Source organism: Protopterus annectens, chromosome 12.part0 (assembly GCF_019279795.1).
Source record: "Protopterus annectens isolate FY-2018-M chromosome 12.part0, PAN1.0, whole genome shotgun sequence".
Classification (NCBI taxonomy): Eukaryota; Metazoa; Chordata; order Ceratodontiformes; family Protopteridae; genus Protopterus; species Protopterus annectens.
Window position 1 is genome coordinate 603,292,827 of NC_056746.1, and position 17,254 is coordinate 603,310,080.

Genomic DNA, 17,254 nt, shown 5'->3' on the forward strand with positions numbered 1-17,254 from the left:
AAGGCCAGGTGCTTATATAACAGCACATGTCCGAAATATACCTTAATTCATGGAGATTGAGTTTGCCTTTTCCCCAAGGTGCAGCAATATCAGAGTCAGTTATATTAAGTTTTGACAAGCAAAAGTAAATCCCCTTACTTAATAGTGATAAGGGAATTGCCATCATGGAAAATATAAGTTTGAAAAGCAAATTATTGGCATTGTTTTTGAATGCCTTTTTTTTAAAGAACTGGCTTTTTTAAACTGACATGGCACTGACTGAAATGGCTTACCTAGATGCACCACAGAGGAGAGCTTTTGGTTACTATAAAATAACCTAAGTTAGGCCAGGACTGGTTCGAACAGCACACATCTTGTACATATTGCTGCTGTGCAGCAAAAAGCCAATTTCCAATCTGCACAATATGTTCATTCAAAATTATTTCAAAATATCTGTTACTGCAGAATATTATAGATTTGGAATTGGCATACCCTACATAATTTATTACAGATAATAATGTATAACATGCGCTTAATTGTACCTAAAATAGCATTATTTTTCCACTTCATGTGTTCTCATACCTAAGAAGAAAAATCATTCCTACCACAGAGTTTGTGGTCTCCCCTGCTAAATATTTTATACTTTTGCCTAATATTCCTTGTATTGTATTGTATAAATGGAAGAGAAAAAAAATCTCCTTGGGTTTCTTCTTCCATCTTGTATTCTTGCCACAGACAGAATAGTTTTCCTTTACTTTGTAAAAATGGAGCCTTCTTACAACTAACATTTGACACAAAACAAACCAGTTGTTCCTACACCTATGTAAACCAGACAGACCCAAATTCTTTAAGTTAATTAAATTTTCTTCTTCTTAGTAAAGCAAAATGTGACCAGAGTGAAAATTGCATTTGATTATATTTATTGTCTTATAGTCATTCTTCCACTGTATGTTCTTATTTATTTATTTCTCTATCTATCCTTTGTTAAGTGGGCTGATCTCACTAGCTTAGTAGCCTCTTTTCGGGGGGACCTGAAGTGGTATTTATACTACTAGGAGAAATTTGATCAAGGCATTGGGGAACTTCTCCTTCTCATTAGGAGAATGTTCATTCTGGTCCTAGCACAGTGGTGGCTGGGAGAATGGTGTCCCAGGAATCCAAGATGGTGCCTAACACAGAACTGAATGCCAATGCTGTGGTTGATTTGTTGCATAATTTGCAGGAGTTAATTCAGCAACACTTGTTTGCTTCATTGGAAACAAATGATTTACAAAATGATGGCTGTATTATTACAGCCCTCCAGTTGGGAAGGTTGCGGGATGATATTTTGGGTGAACTGTTAATGCAGAGTGAGCCAGATAGTGAAAAAGATGTTTCTTGGGGTGAAATTATAGATAAAATCCATTTGGAGGAATCTGCAAGTCATTTTGAAAGAAGACAGTCTAAAAAAGAGATTGCATCCTGATACTGCTAAGAGCAATGCAGGGAAAGTGATGAGAGAGGAACAGAAGAAATGTGATGTCAACAATCAAAGGAAATTTATTGTAAGAATCCAGAACAAAGAAGAAAAAGAAATTAACAGGTATAACATTAGGGATAATTCAATGATGCCATCAGGTGTAAAGGCACATGAAATAAAAGTTTTTATTCTTATTCATAAAGAGACATTCAGTATCATTATAGTTGAGATGGGTTCAGTTATGGAAAGCTTTCTGGGAGAATACAAAAAGAAAAATAACTGTAATCCCTGAAAGTCACATGTGGTTAAAGAATTTCACAGGGAAACAAGAAATAAAACATATGTTCAATTCTGAACTGATGCTGAAAAAGAGACATTTAAGTAAACTATGTAAAGATGTTATGGACATTAGTAAAGTTTACAAATAAAGAGGATTATGGATTGGCAGATATGACTGTCATATTATACTGAAAAATGAAAAAAGATAAAATTGTTCATATTCCTAGTTTTCAACAGTCACCACAAATCCCAGCAGAAACACAGCAGATGTGTAGAAGCAGTATAAATACTTTCCTTTCAGTATATCATAAAATGCCAATAGCAAATAATACCTGAGGCAGAACAATATTAGCAGCAGTCCAATTTGTAAATATCACAGACCAGGAATCAAAGAATTAAAGTGTAGTTTAATATAAAACAGGGTTAGCGTTTTCACTGTAAAGCTTCATCAGATGACAATTACAATCACCAAGCTAACATTTAAATACTAACTACCAAGTAAAATTGCACTTTTTTCACCAATGAGATTCAAACAGGTCACAAGTTGCTAAGCTACTGTATACACAGCAAAAAAAAACATCTGTTGCAAATAAATAAAACACTTATGAAAACAAAACAAAAAAGACATGTAAAAATCACCTTTCCAGCCTTCTCCTTTTCAGGCATGTCACAAATCACTAAGCTACTGCATACACAGTGAGAAACGTCAGTTATAAATAAATAAAACACTTATGAAAACAAAACAAAAGAAAAAAGACATTTAAAAATTACCTTTTCAATCTTCTTTTCAAAACAGGTTTCATAGATACATATTCATTAAGTCCATGTCCCAAGTGTGATCTTAACTTAAAAATCCATCTCAGTTCAACAAATTCTGTATCATTAATCTTGTCCCCTTGTCTAGGGATATCTTTAATAGTCTCCATGACTAAAAATATAAAACTATGTGACTCTCCATGTTCTAACAAATGTTTGGCAATGGCACTATATCTGAGACCTTTCCTTACACAGTAAAGATGGTCCCTTATGCATTCTCTTAGTAGTCTATTTGTTTTGCCAACATAAACATTTTTACAACAACTGTAGGTAGCTAGATATATTAAATTTTTGGTTTCAAAGTTAGCTGCAGTTGTAAATGTTTAAACTATACCTGTGTCATGGTGAACAAAAATCTCTGATTCATTTACACAGCAACAAAAAGCATACTTCCCACACTTGCTTGTAGTAACGTTATCTCATCTAGGATGAATATTATCATTATTCATAGGGTAACAAAGTCTTCTTTTAAGAGATTTTTTATTTTTATACAAAAACCTCGGAGATTCCCCCCACCATTCCACTGTGTAGTATATGCCAATTTCTCATAAAAATTTGTTTTATTTGATCAACATCTATGTTATAAACTAAGGGAATGGTAACATTCTTCCTGTCATAACTACTAACTGAGATTTACCTAGGGGGAGATGAAAAATAAGGCTTAGCACTTGTAGTTCTTTTAATCTACTGCCAATCATTAGTGGACCGGAGTTCCGCTGTGGCGACCCTTAACTGGGAAAAGCCAAAAGACACAACAACAACTTGTAGTTCTTTTACTTTTGGCTAATATTATTGCCACATCAACATCTTGCTTCTTGCACCTCCTCCCCAAAAAATCAACTTTCATTTCATGTATCTCAGCAACAAATTCTCAGTCCCTGGCATAAAGTCTAGATGCCCCCATAGCCTGCCCTCTAACCACATTTCTAAAAACATGGGGGGGTGCATACTTGCACAATGTAAATATGAGAGTCTATAGCATCCCTTCCTATATAGTTTAGTATTAAACTGCCCACCTGAATTATGAACTACTTCGATATCCAAAAATTCAGTTTTATCTCTAGAGAAGTTTAAACTAAACTTAAGAAATGTACTACTATTTTGTAAAAAATTGAGAAAGGTCTCTAATTGTTCCCGAGCTCCTGCCCAAAGAATAAAGATACAATCCACAAAACGGCGAAACAATCATATATTGTTTGTACTGTCTATCACCATGACATAAATGCTTTCCCATTTTCTCATCACTATGTTGCCATAGCTACTGGCACAAGAAGTGTCCATAGCTATGCCAACAGTCTGTAAGTAGTATACCCCATTGAAAATAAAAACATTATGTTCTAATACCAGCTCAGGAAAATAAATTCTAACTGCTGTTCACCTGTAGAAACTCCTTCACCATCTGTATACCTTCTAAATTCGGAATCACAGTGAACAAAGATCGAACGTCTAATGTCACTATACATTTGGGCATTCTGTTGTCACTTCCTTTAAGATTATTGTATAAATCAGATGCAAGAGAAGCAGAAAAGCAAATTATAGGTCAGTGTGTATAGATGTTTTAAATGATTGGGAAAGAAATGACAGAATATTTTGGGAAAGAATGGAGAATTTCTGGAAAGAATCAAGAGAAAATTAAAGGTTTATTATTTAAACAAAGATATTACTTACAAGGTAAAAGAAAATATGTACCAGCTGACTTGAATAATATAGTTAAAGAAAATACTAGCATAATGAGAGAAATGAAGGATTACAGAAAAGAGGTAAGAAGGTCTCAGGAAGAGACCACGAATATTGTAATAAATTATGTAACTAAAATGCACACAGGAAGGAATGGAATGTTTCAGACATGGAAAATAAAGAATTAGAAAACATTGTTTCCTTATATGAATTAGATAAATTATTGAATAAGTTAATTTACATCTCACAAACAGGCCAGGAGCACAGTGTAAATGAAGTCAATGGCAAAGTGCTTTGTGTCACGTGATATAAAACTGTTGAATTTGATTATTCACGTATTTGCACTGGTTAAGCAAGTTTTCCTGTTTGAAGATTTGCTTTTTTACTTGCATGCAATAAATTTACCTGGCATTGAATACCCAGCATCTTTGTTTCTTTTACAAGTTAATTTACAGTCAGTTGCAGGCCTGATGGAATAGGATACCAATAATAAGAATAATAAGAATTTTACAGATTGACAGAAGACATACTTCTATTAAAAGTTATGAATGAGTGGTTAAGCAAAGGCTTTATGTATACAGATTTATGCAGTGGTATATCAAAATGTGTATGGGAAAAACAAGACAAAAATGAAGTTAAGAAATGGAGACCTAAAGTATTAAAAACACAGATTACAAGATTTTTATGAAAATTATTCAGAAGAGAATGGAAAGTAAAATTAAAAATATTAGGTAAGATGGCATATATAGTTTAAAGGGAAAAGGTTGCCTCCCACTCTTGACAATACCCCAGACCACACTAAATCCAAATCTCTCTTGTTCTCCTATCGTACTATTAAATGGATATGCACACCCCACTCCCCAACTTAAATTCCTCCCTCTACCTATCAACCTCTCCACCCTCTCTTCAACAACTACTTCTATAATCACCCCACTGTGACATTCACCTATTGCTCCCAATCCTCTTACTCAAACTGTTACCCTTACTTACTTAAAAAAAATAATTCACATATACTTATACGTCTGTATTCAAGAATGTCATGTTATTGCATTGCATGCTGTATTTTCTATGTGAATTTATTGTATGTTCACCCCCTCGTTTTATTGTACACTGCATTTTTTCAAAAACTGATTGTATATTCTATCTCTATGTAACTGTTCTTTGGAGTTTTTCTCCCCGGGCCTCCACTGAAAAAGGGCTCTTTGTGGCCCAGTGGACTTCCCCATTTATCCAACTGAAATAAATAAATAAAATAAATCAAGAAAAAATACTTTTATGGTAAATAAAAATGAATATGGAAAATAAAAATGAGAGTCAAGTGGGGTATAAAAATATCATGATAGTATGTTATTATATTAATTATTAAGCTGATTTAATGAATGAAAAAATACATCTATAAAAGTACAAGAGGCATGTCAAGATTGTTTATGGAGATTAGTGCAGTAATAGGAAATATGTCATATAAAATAAGTGAAAGACTTGTATACATTATGGCAAAGAGAAAACTACAGAACATGTTTTCCTACAATGTATAAGGGTTACAAAATTGTGGGGAAAAAACTATGTGAAGAAAGGTTTTTGAAGATATAAAACAGGTGAATGATATAAATAGGGATATTATGTACGCATATTATAAACATAAAACTAAGGAATACGTTAGTAAAATAGATAAAATATTATTTTATGTTGTGTGGACCATTTGGAATGAAAGGATAAATTAAATCATGTTGAATGGTAAATGGAGATTAGCAATAGTTTTAAGGAAAATCAGATGGTGATTATGGAAAAAGGAGTGGGTGTCTAATAAGAACAATGATGACAGAAGTTCAAATAATAAATGAAAGTAAGATAATTATGATTGTACAATACTGCAGGAAAGAAATGGCAAATTGTACACTATGAATTGTAAATGTGTAACTATGTCATTTTGTAAATAATATAGTAAATACTATTGTAAATAATATTGTACATCATGTTTTAAATAAAGGACACCTACTCTTTTCAGTAGGCGTCATGGATCTTTTACAACCACTTGAGTTACCACCAAGTCAAACTGATGGGACCTCAGTTTAACATCTCATGCCATATGTTCCAGTTTTCCTTCTTAAATGCAACCCAGTACATAAGTTTGGGAATCTTACATGTTAATTTTGCCTACATCATCTCAAGCCACTTCATAAGCAAACTTCTGTACTTGCTCTCTAATAACTTAGTTACAAGCTGTTATTTAACAGCTGTTTGTGTCACTGTCAACAACCGCTTTGAAAGGACATACCTATAAGACACAAACACAGAGGAAAATATGAATGATGACGAAAAATGTGAATTGTGGGAACAATACATACAGAATAACACTTTGGAGGAGGGAATGAGGTTTAAAAGAAGGCAAGATTTGAATGAGTTATGTAATGTTTGACTGACAATGACTGGCCACATTATAAGTGATGTATAATGTTTGCAACTAAAAATATGTCAAGATAGTTTTTCATTTATATAAATTAATGATTGTCTGTCATAAGCGATACTTTAATAAAGATGTTTCTTGTTAAAAATGCAGGAAAATTTAATAAAAAGGCTATTTGCCCTTTGATGAGTCACAAAATCAGTAGGATATACAAATGAAAAGCACTACTTAAATTTCAGAAATAATCCTAAAAATTGAAGAACTCCAAAAAGAAATAATTGTGACTGTAGCATGCTATCAATAAACAATGTACTATATTACTAGCCACAGGACATAGGAAACATATTTGCAAAAAATGCTTTGCAAACTTTTTAATAAAAAAATATTAAAATCAAAGTTTTATAGATCCAAAGGGAAAACAATCCATAATATAGAGAAATTATAAATATTGCTGCAGCCAGTAAAATCCACAGCCTAACTACATAGCTTCTTGTAACATTTCCTCAGTGTCCTAGCCAAAATACCTCTAGTCAGTATGAATACCACCTCTGGTCTCAGGTACCACTACTAAGCTACTACTACTGAGATTACCCAAGTTAACAAAAAGGAAATACTAAATAATAATATCCCTGGAATTTCCTGTATATATATATATATATATATATATATATATATATATATATATATATAGATATAGATATATAGATAAAAAGAGAGTTGCATGGACTCAAAATGTGCACAGAGTGAAACAGAAATCCATCAAAAAATAAAACTCCAGCAAGTTGCTCTTTGTAGTTTATTCCACTTTTATGATCACAGCATAAAACAAGAAAATAAACAGAAGACAATGGTTTTACCTCTCATGCAGCCAGTACAGTGCAAAATCTAACATTTAAGACAAGGTAGTCGGTTATGTAACATTTTGCAGAACCATGTGATCAAGCCAAACTTCCCTTTGCTGTAAACAGTATCTTCAGATCATCCAGTTTAACTAATATACAATGAAATAATGTATATGTATATATATATATATATATATATATATATATATATATATATATATATATGTGTGGGTGGGTGTGTATATATATATATATATATATATATATATATATATATATATATATGACTTAAAATTATATTTTAAACAGAGAAATATGAATATAATATATTCAAATGAATAGTAAATTATAACAAAAACTGAGTTAGCTTTTGCACTGAAGAGGCTCCATCCCCTACACCACCTCACTAATGGGTACTAACTGTAACCTTAATGCTTCCCTTCTACAACCCTAATCCTACAGATTACCTTAATAAAAACATTCCCATAACACTGCCACTGCACAAGACACACTCATACATGCAGACATGTAGAACAACACAGTAACAACACCACATCTATCCCCTTACCTAACCCTGACCCTAACCCTAAAATGCACACACTTGTCTAATCCTGACTCTCACACAAACACTCTCAAGCCCTTCAACCCCACTCACCTTTATTGATGAAACATTCCTCAACATTTGGACAGTTTGGCTAGCTATACATTCAATATTAAGCACCACCCCTCACACTTATTGGCCAAATGGACTTTCGACAAAATGACGGGAACATGCATACATACACACACGTGCACACACACACACATACACACACACACACACACACACACACACACACACACACACACACACACACACACACACACACACACACACTCACACACACGTATCAATACTACTTAACCATCCTGCAAATATTAAAGGCACTAACCCACTTTGCTTTAGTCACTAAAGTTGTCTAGGGCCATGACATTTGTGGTAAGTAACACCAAGGCCACCGAGTATAATGTGTAACACAATGTTCCAATACTAAATGCAGTGTTTTGCTTATCCTGAACCTCATTGCTTCCTACAAATAAATATAATTTCTTGTATATTGGCTATAGTTATAACCCATAGATGTGCTTTCAGAGACATATGTAAGGGATGTGGAAATCGGTGCAAAAGTCTATAACTTTTTTGGAACCTGTGTAGCACAATAGACAACATCATGTAGCTGTTATAATTAGTAATTTTGCCAAATGTATTACTGAGAATTTTAGGGTAAAAATGTCTTTATTTTTGTACTATAATAAGAAAAAATATTTTTATGATGATGTAGTTAACAAGGAATAACTATAACAGACTGCAATCTCTCAGATGGCATTCCTCCTGCTCCCCCTTCCTACCCATCCATACAGTTGTTCCTCAGGGCTCCATCCTGGGACCCCTTCTATTCAACATTTTCACTAAAGACCTCTATACCTCTTGCTATCACTTCTCTCTCATTCAGTATGCTGATGATTCTACACTCATCTCCTCTTCTGAAAGCATCTCTCAGCTTCACACTCTTACCCAAAACTCTTTTCTATCTGAGGAAAGATGGCTCACTGATAATCAGCTTATTTTAAATCCTAAAAAGACTAAACTTTTACTCTTTATCCCAAAATCACTTTCACATCTCAAATCCAGCTTTACAATCTCTTCCTTAAATAAAACTATCATTAATGTAGAATCCCACTCAAAGCTACTGGGAATGATAGCAGGCGATCGATTAAAATAAGACCTCCATGTCCAACAAGCCATAAAAAAAGCAAAAACTGGGTCTCCTCTATAGGAACAAAAAATGTCTCACTCTAAACTCTACACTCTCCTTGGCTCAAGCTTATCTACTTCAAAGCCTTCTCTATGGTGCCCCAGTCCTTACAAACCTTCAATCTTCCTTAATTACTAAGCTGGAACAGGCATACAATGAAATTGCAAAATTTACTGCAAACCTACCACATACCTCTCACCACTGCATGGCACTAAAGAACCTACAGTGGCTCAAATTCTCCCATCAGCTTCAACTTTCACAACTCCACATGATTCATTTCTTATTAAACAAATCGTCATCCTGCCCCTCCCTAACCTATTTTGTATCTTACAATACCTCTACACGCCCACTCTGTAGCACAGACCAATTTTTTTTTCAAATATACAAGCCCAATAAATCTATTGGGAAAGTATTATACAAATTTTCAGTATCTCATAATTGGAACAAACTCCCACTCAACATAAGCATTGCACACTCTAATAGTTTCAAAAAAGAAGTAAAATATTGTCTGGCTAAATCATGGATGTGCCATTGTCATGACCCCACGTAAATCCTTCCGTCTTCCTTCAGCCACTTATTTCCCTCCCCTACTACCCCACCTCTTAACACCTTTAGGACAGTAAGGCTTAAGCTGCTTCTCCCTCTACTCCATGTGTAATAAGAACAAGTTTAAAGTTATTACACGTGTTAGTTTATCGTATCTACAATAGTTATGTTTATTATTTTTTTTTTTTTGGAATTCTCATATTTGTAAACTCTTATATATTGCCATTGTTTGATTTTTGTATCTTTAGTTTATTTCATTGTTACTTTGTTTATATTTCATAAAATTGTACAAGTATCTGGAGCTTTTCTCCTTGGGTCTCCACTGAAAATGTGCCTTGGATCAGTTGGACCAACCCGGTTAACAAATGTCAAATACATAAATAAATAAATAATCCTACATTTCCCAAAGTGTGTCTATTAATCTGTGGAGATAACTGCTCTGTCACCTTAATCACATAAACAAATGAAAAAAAAAATCTCATCCTTGACTGTTTTCTTCTACATGTCCCACAACCCTGTACCAATGTCTCGCTTCTTTGTTTTTTCCCTGTATCTGTGTGTCTTTGTGTTATAGTCCAAGCTTCAAATCATCATCTAGATATTCCTGACCTTTCTCCTCACCTGCTTTCACCAAACTCCCATTATTCTTTATCTATCTTCAGTTGTTCCTCCCTGATATTTTATGACTACAGAACCAGATAAAGTCCATCAGCTTGATGCTTTTATTCATTCCACATCTTCTCACACACAAACACTACATCACATTCATTTCACATTCCGTTACAGTCCCATTATATCATATTAATTTCACATTCTGTTACATTCCCTTTATATCACATTCATTTCATATTCTGTTACATTCCCCTTATATCACATTCATTTCACATTCTGTTACATTCCTCTTATATCACATTAATTTCACATTCTGTTACATTCCCCTTATATCACATTAATTTCACATTCTGTTACTTCCCCCTTATACCACATTTATTTCACATTCTGTTACAGTCCCCTTATTGCGCTGGCTTAACTTCTCCATTATCAAAATGGCAGCATAAGGAATTTCAGGGGAAATGCAAGACAACTGCTGGTCAAAGTCTTTTTGTAGTGTGCTGTTTTGATGAAATGAATGAAATTTTAATGCTATGTGTACTCAATCAAAGCACACTATTTCCCATGGGAATCAAAGTCCTCCACACCTCCCATACAAATGGAGATCCCCTACATTCACACATTAATATCCCAGCATCAAAACTGCTTCGTCTGGGGGGAAGTAGGGATCATATCCTATTATTTTGATTAGACAAGGATTCAACATGATAGGCTCAAACTGTACTGCATCAAACATATCTTCCAGCAATGCAGTAACTACCTATGTGAAATTATTGCAGAACATAAATTGATCTCTTCTGTTTATACTGTTCTCCATCAATATAGGGTCTCTCTCTCAGGCACACAGTAGGAGAGTTTTCTAGTAACCTTGGTAAACTTCATGGATTTGGATTAAATTCCAAAAAAAGATGGAATTAAAATAGGCCAGTTTGCAGTAGAGCACCTAGCTAGTTACCAGATAAATAAAATCATATCGCAATAGCAATTTATTACAGTTAGATCAAATTAAACGTTTGTTATAAGGGCCAAGATTACTATTGTATCAGCATAAAGCCAATGGTATTATATTATACCAGTTATTAAGCAGCATGAAGGGATTGTTGCAGTTCTATTATATACATGTTATTATTGTACATTATTTTCTTGGGGCGGCCCCAGTGGTGCAACGGTTAGCATTGTCGCCTCACAGCAAGACATTCTCCAGTTCGATCCTTGGCTGGGGTGCCTTCTGTGCCGAGTCTACATGTCATCCCTGTGGTTGCATGGGTTTCCTCCAGGTGCTCCGGTTTCCTCCCACATCCCAAAGACATGCTGTAGGTGGATTGGACACTCTAAATTGACCCTAGGCATGAGTGCATGTGTTTGTGCCTTCTGTGGAAGGTTGGGCGCCGGGCTGTCATCTCGACACCGTAAAACCCCACTGCCAATCATGAGTGGACAGGTGATCTGCTGTGGTGACCCCTAACCAGGAAAAGCCGAAAGAAGAAGAATTATACATTATTTTGTTGCAGTAAAATTTCACAAGATGTTATGTGCATTTCAAAAATGTATACCAATATAAGTAGCTTATGATGGATTTTTCTTTGATCATGTACACTCAGTTTAAACCTTTTCTTGAAGCAGATGCTTCTAAGGAGTCTGAGTCATACATTAATGTTTCTAAACCATCATGAAAGGCTTTTGGTTTCCTATGCAAGATACTATAGATGCACACTCATTGTAATTGTTTAGAAATTATTCTGTCCCCTTATTTGTAATTTAACTTTTGAAAATTATTAATGAAACTATTAGATACGTTTCCTTCATTAAGTTTTATTCACTACAAGTCATTTTGCAGCCAGAGTAAATTAACTTATTTATAATAAAATATTATTCATGGTAATGAGTGACTAATTATTAAAACAGTTTACTACGCAATCACTGCAATTTAAGCACAAGTACTGATTAAATGATTTGATGTTTTATGTCTCCTACTTTTAGAGTGAAAGTTATAAAGTGTGTTTACTCGGACCTAACAACAGAACAGAAAGAAGATGTGTATGCTTTCCAGATAAATTATTTGCTGTCTCAGTATAATACTGGAGGTAAGAAATGACCTACTACTGTATATACACGTTTTACAATAAACTTCAATTTCACTACTTGGAAAAAAAGGATTTGGAGTCTTAATTATGCCTATGAGCATCTTCCATATAAATACTTTTTAAAATAAAGCTTTAATTTAAACATATCTTGAGCTTTATGTTAATCAGCAACAGGAATACTTTTAAAAGCCAAGTTAATTTTATATATTTATATATATATATATATATATATATATATTAATTCAGAAATTTATTGAGATTTAGTATATTTAATTTCTTTATTAGGCACACTGGCACAAGGAAGGAGTCATGAAAGGAAATGTGTGAAAATCAAATATGAATGTCAGTGACTCACCAAGTAGCATACTTCCCTTTGGTGATGGAAGATTGGGAGGATTCCATTCCATTACTGACAATGTTGTACAGCATAAAGAAGGTGCTGCATCCTTCAGATGAAATGTTAAACTGAGTCCTGTCTCCCTGAGTTGGTGGTAGCACAGATGACCATAAAATATCCCATGATACATATCAAAAAATGAGTACGGCGGAAGTTCCCCAGAGCTCTAGCCAAATTTCCCCCAGTCATTGTAAATGCTACTTTGGGACTGCCCTGAAAAAAAGGCTGCTGACTTAGTATAACAAACCTACTCAAAAAAGCTTAACTAAAAATAAAAAAAACATGTAACACTCCTCAAGTGTACCCCTACAATTCTCAGAAATCCCCAGTACTATTTGCCTGTGACATGTACACAGACAACCCTCTCCTCCTACCACCCAACACCACAACCTGTGAGACATTCACTTATCTAGCCAAGCTGGAGGTAAAGCACTCGCCAACCACGATTGAACTTAACAGTCAAGAGGAGAAGGTAAACACTTGCACCACACCACACTCATCACATAGTTCCACTAAACCTACATCACCAAAATCCACACATAGAAACACAAAAACATTTGCAGAACCTCTCAATAATAATTTGCTCAAGCAACAGAGACCTCCAAAGCAGAAACGGAAGCAACCTCCACCACCCAACACAACCGAAATGACACATAGCTTACAGACTCAGTGTGCCAATAAACCACAGCCCATAAGGCAAACCAATGTACCCAACACACTAGTCATAGGTGACTCTATAGTCAGACACACTGATGTCCCACTCACCAGGCTAAACAAGGAGAAGGTTACTGTCAGCTGCCTGTCAGGTACCAGAATCCGACACATAACCCACGCACTCAGGTCACTCCACAACAAGTACAAATATGACTCTGTCATTGTCCATGTTGGTGTGACTGACCTGAGACGTACCTCCCTGGACTACATGAAAAGAGACATGGAAGAGCCCTCTGATCTTGTAGCCCATGCAGGTATGACTCTAGCCCTGAGAAGCATCCTGCCATTGCCCAGAATGATAACGCAGGACAAAATGATTGACTTCAACAATCGGCTAAGCTTCTGGTGTCATTCTAAGGGGATCCAGTATCTGTCTGCCTGGGATGACATGGTCGACAGACCACAATGCTTTTGCAGAGATGGCCTGCACCTGTCACCCCTGGGATTCCAGATACTGGCTAAGGCTCTTGCCGCCGCTATAGTGCCTTTTTTAGGCAAGGTTCAAATGACAAATTCATCACTGTAACAGGAACAGACAAGCAAAAATTGAGGGTAATGCTCCTCAATGCTAGAAGTCTAAATCACAAAATGCACTCACTCGAGGCACAACTTAAAATGGAGAACATCGATATCTGTGCAGTGACTGAGACATGGTTCAAGGCTCTAGAGAGCACCCCTGCATTACCAGGCTATAACTCATTCCACACTTTTTGGCCATGTAACCTGGACCAGAACACCAAAGGTGGAGGTGTGTCCATATTCATTAAGGATATCCACACCTCGAGGCTAGTTGCACAGCATAATGCATCCGAGGTTATCCAAGTACAACTAACTCTGGGCAAAACTGCAATCCAAATTGTAGCTTGCTACAGATTCCCAACTATGCCCTAAGATTCCCACTTCTCTTTTCTTGATATACTGGAAAATATTAGGGTTCAACTGAACACCCTAATAATGGGCGATTTCAACTACCCCACCATTAACTGGGAAAACTACTGATGTACCAACTCCTTCACTCAATGCTTTCTGGAATTCCTAAATTCTAATGCCCTGGATCAACTTATCCACACCCCCACCAGGGGCAACAATATCCTAGACCTAGTCATTACCAACATGAGTGACAGGTGTTCCACACCTGAAGTCAACTTCTCATTGGTCAGATCCAACCATAAGCTAATCACCCCAGATATCCACATCCCGCCCCCACCCACCATTAAGGAAACCAGGGTATACAAATATCTCCAAAGCCAACAGCATGCTTCTTAACACAGAAGTGGCAAACTTCATGACACCCATGCAGATGGACAATACAGTTATGACTGCCGAATCCCACACAAATGCATTCTATAAGCACTTACATGAGTATGTGGATTGTGCTATCCAAAACAGAACCAAGATGCTATCCTCCAAAAAAATTAAACCAATCTGGTGGTCCCCTGCCATAAACAAACTCTACAACAGAAGGAAGAAACTGTTGCAAAAGAGAGTAAAATCCCATGAGTGGAGGAGCTCCCTGGTCAGCCTCAGTAATAAGCTGAGATCCCTTATAAGATCCTCCAAAGCTAGCTATGAAAACAAAATCACCACTGATTCTAAGGGCAACCACAAAGCATTCTATAGCTATGTCAATAATCTCAATGGCAACACCCAGATCTGCTCTGAGTTACAGCACAATGGCACTAAAATGAATGAACTAACTGATATTGCCAACATCCTGGCAGATAGATTCAGTGCTAACTTTACCCCCCTCTCACCCCCTAAAGGGCCCATATCTATACAGGAAGAATACAGAGTCCCTGTAATCACATATATGCAGGTAAAAGCTGCACTCTCTAAAACCAAAAACACAGTATCCATGGGACCGGACAACATCCCAGGCTGCGTTTTACATGAACTTCAAATAAACTGGCTCTCCACCTAAGCACCATCTTCAGTCATAGTCTCACATCAGGCTTTGTGCCCACTGAATGGCGCACAGCAACAGTTATCCCACTCCACAAAGGGGGAGCCACCACTGATCCCTGGGAACTATTGCCCTATTAGCCTGACGAGCCTGGTCTGCAAGGCCATGGAACGTATCATCATGGAACTCACAAAAAAAGACATTGGTAACCTCCAAACTCTGGACCCCACCCAGTTCGGGTTTCTGAAAGGCAGTTCATGCCTTCTGAACCTGATCGACTTCTTTGAGGCAGTCACCAAAGCCGTAGACGAGGATAAGGTGGTTCATACAGCCAATCTTGACTTCGCCAAGGCTTTCAACACCATCCCCCATTCTGAAATTATAGCTAAACTCACTAAACTAGGTATAAATCCTTATGTCACAAGATGGGTTGCCAACTGGCTCACTGACAGAACCCACACTGTAAAAGTTGCAGACTCCAAATCTGAGTTCAAACCAGTGACAAGTGGAGTACCACAGGGTTTAGTCCTGGGACCTGTCCTGTTTGGCATCTACTTCTCTGAAGTACAGGCTAACACAGAAGGCCTCTGGCTAATGAAGTTCGCAGATGACTGCAAACTACGAGCCATAGTCGAGTCCCCAAATGCTGTGGACATCCTACAGAAGGGCCTCACTGAGACAGATGCCTGGTGTCAGAGGCATGGCCTCAAGCTCAATGCCAAAAAGTGCATTGTCATCCCCTTTGGTAAAAACTCTGTACCCATGAACTACCACATAAACTGAAGCCTACTTAACGCCGAATGTGTGATAAGAGACCTTGGGACCCAAGTGGACAGTAGTCTCTCCTTTGATAATCACATCGCCAAAGTAGTCAGGAAATCCTTCTATGTGGCACACCTCATCACAAAAGGGTTCTCATCCAAGAAAAAAGAGGTCATTGTTCTTCTCTACTTGGCACTCATTAGACCCATTATAGAGTACAACGCCCCTTTTGGAATGTACCTCACAAGACATCTGCAGCAGCTGGAAAGGCCACAGAAGTACCTCACAAAGAGGATTACTGGCCTCAGATAGATGCCCTGCACTGACCATCTCAAAAAACTCCAGCTTTACTATGTAGCATATCACCTACTCCGAGGAGATCACTGCCTAACATATAAAGCTATGTTAAACCCAGAGCTGTTGGACATGCTACACCTAAATAAATCCCAATCCCTCTGAGCCACATGCTTTAGGGACATAAATCTTGTCACCACAATAAACAGGACATGCTGGAGGGATAGATTCCTGTCCCGGAGACTTCCTATACTCTGGAATAAGCTACCTATCTATGTCAAGCAATGTTCCTCATTAGCACTCTTCAAGAAAAATCTTGGTGAGTGGATGGGAAATAGGAAATACACCCCTGGAATCACTTCTTTGGCTCTGCTTGACAGGGGCACATGAAATTATGTTTCTTGGGTGGCGTAAGCCAGGGAACCTTGTTGGCTATGCTTACTTAGGCACTTGGGCCGATAGTCTAGTACCTACCTATGAACCTATGAGCATGTAGTTACAATATACAAGAGTGAACACTCGAGTGAATGCATTTTAGTGATGTAAAAAAGTGAATGCTCATATAAAAAATGCTCTTTTTAATGGTGGTTTTGCCAGCAGCTTTTTGTCCTTACCCTTACTCTGCTTTTGTATGATCGCAGAGTTGGTATATATAATTAATAGGGTATAGTTTTAGTTTCTCCATTTTTT

At 36.6% G+C, this 17,254-nt stretch overlaps 1 protein-coding gene across 1 annotated transcript in view; it reads left to right on the top strand.

Annotated features, from left to right (window-relative positions):
• LOC122816739 overlaps positions 1-17,254 on the top strand; it is a 1,006,513-nt gene that overhangs the window by 986,817 nt on the left and 2,442 nt on the right. Inside the window, exon 53 of the mRNA XM_044089733.1 lies at positions 12,391-12,494. Within this exon, the coding sequence (XP_043945668.1) occupies positions 12,391-12,494 (104 nt within the window). The remainder of the gene's footprint in view (positions 1-12,390; positions 12,495-17,254) is intronic.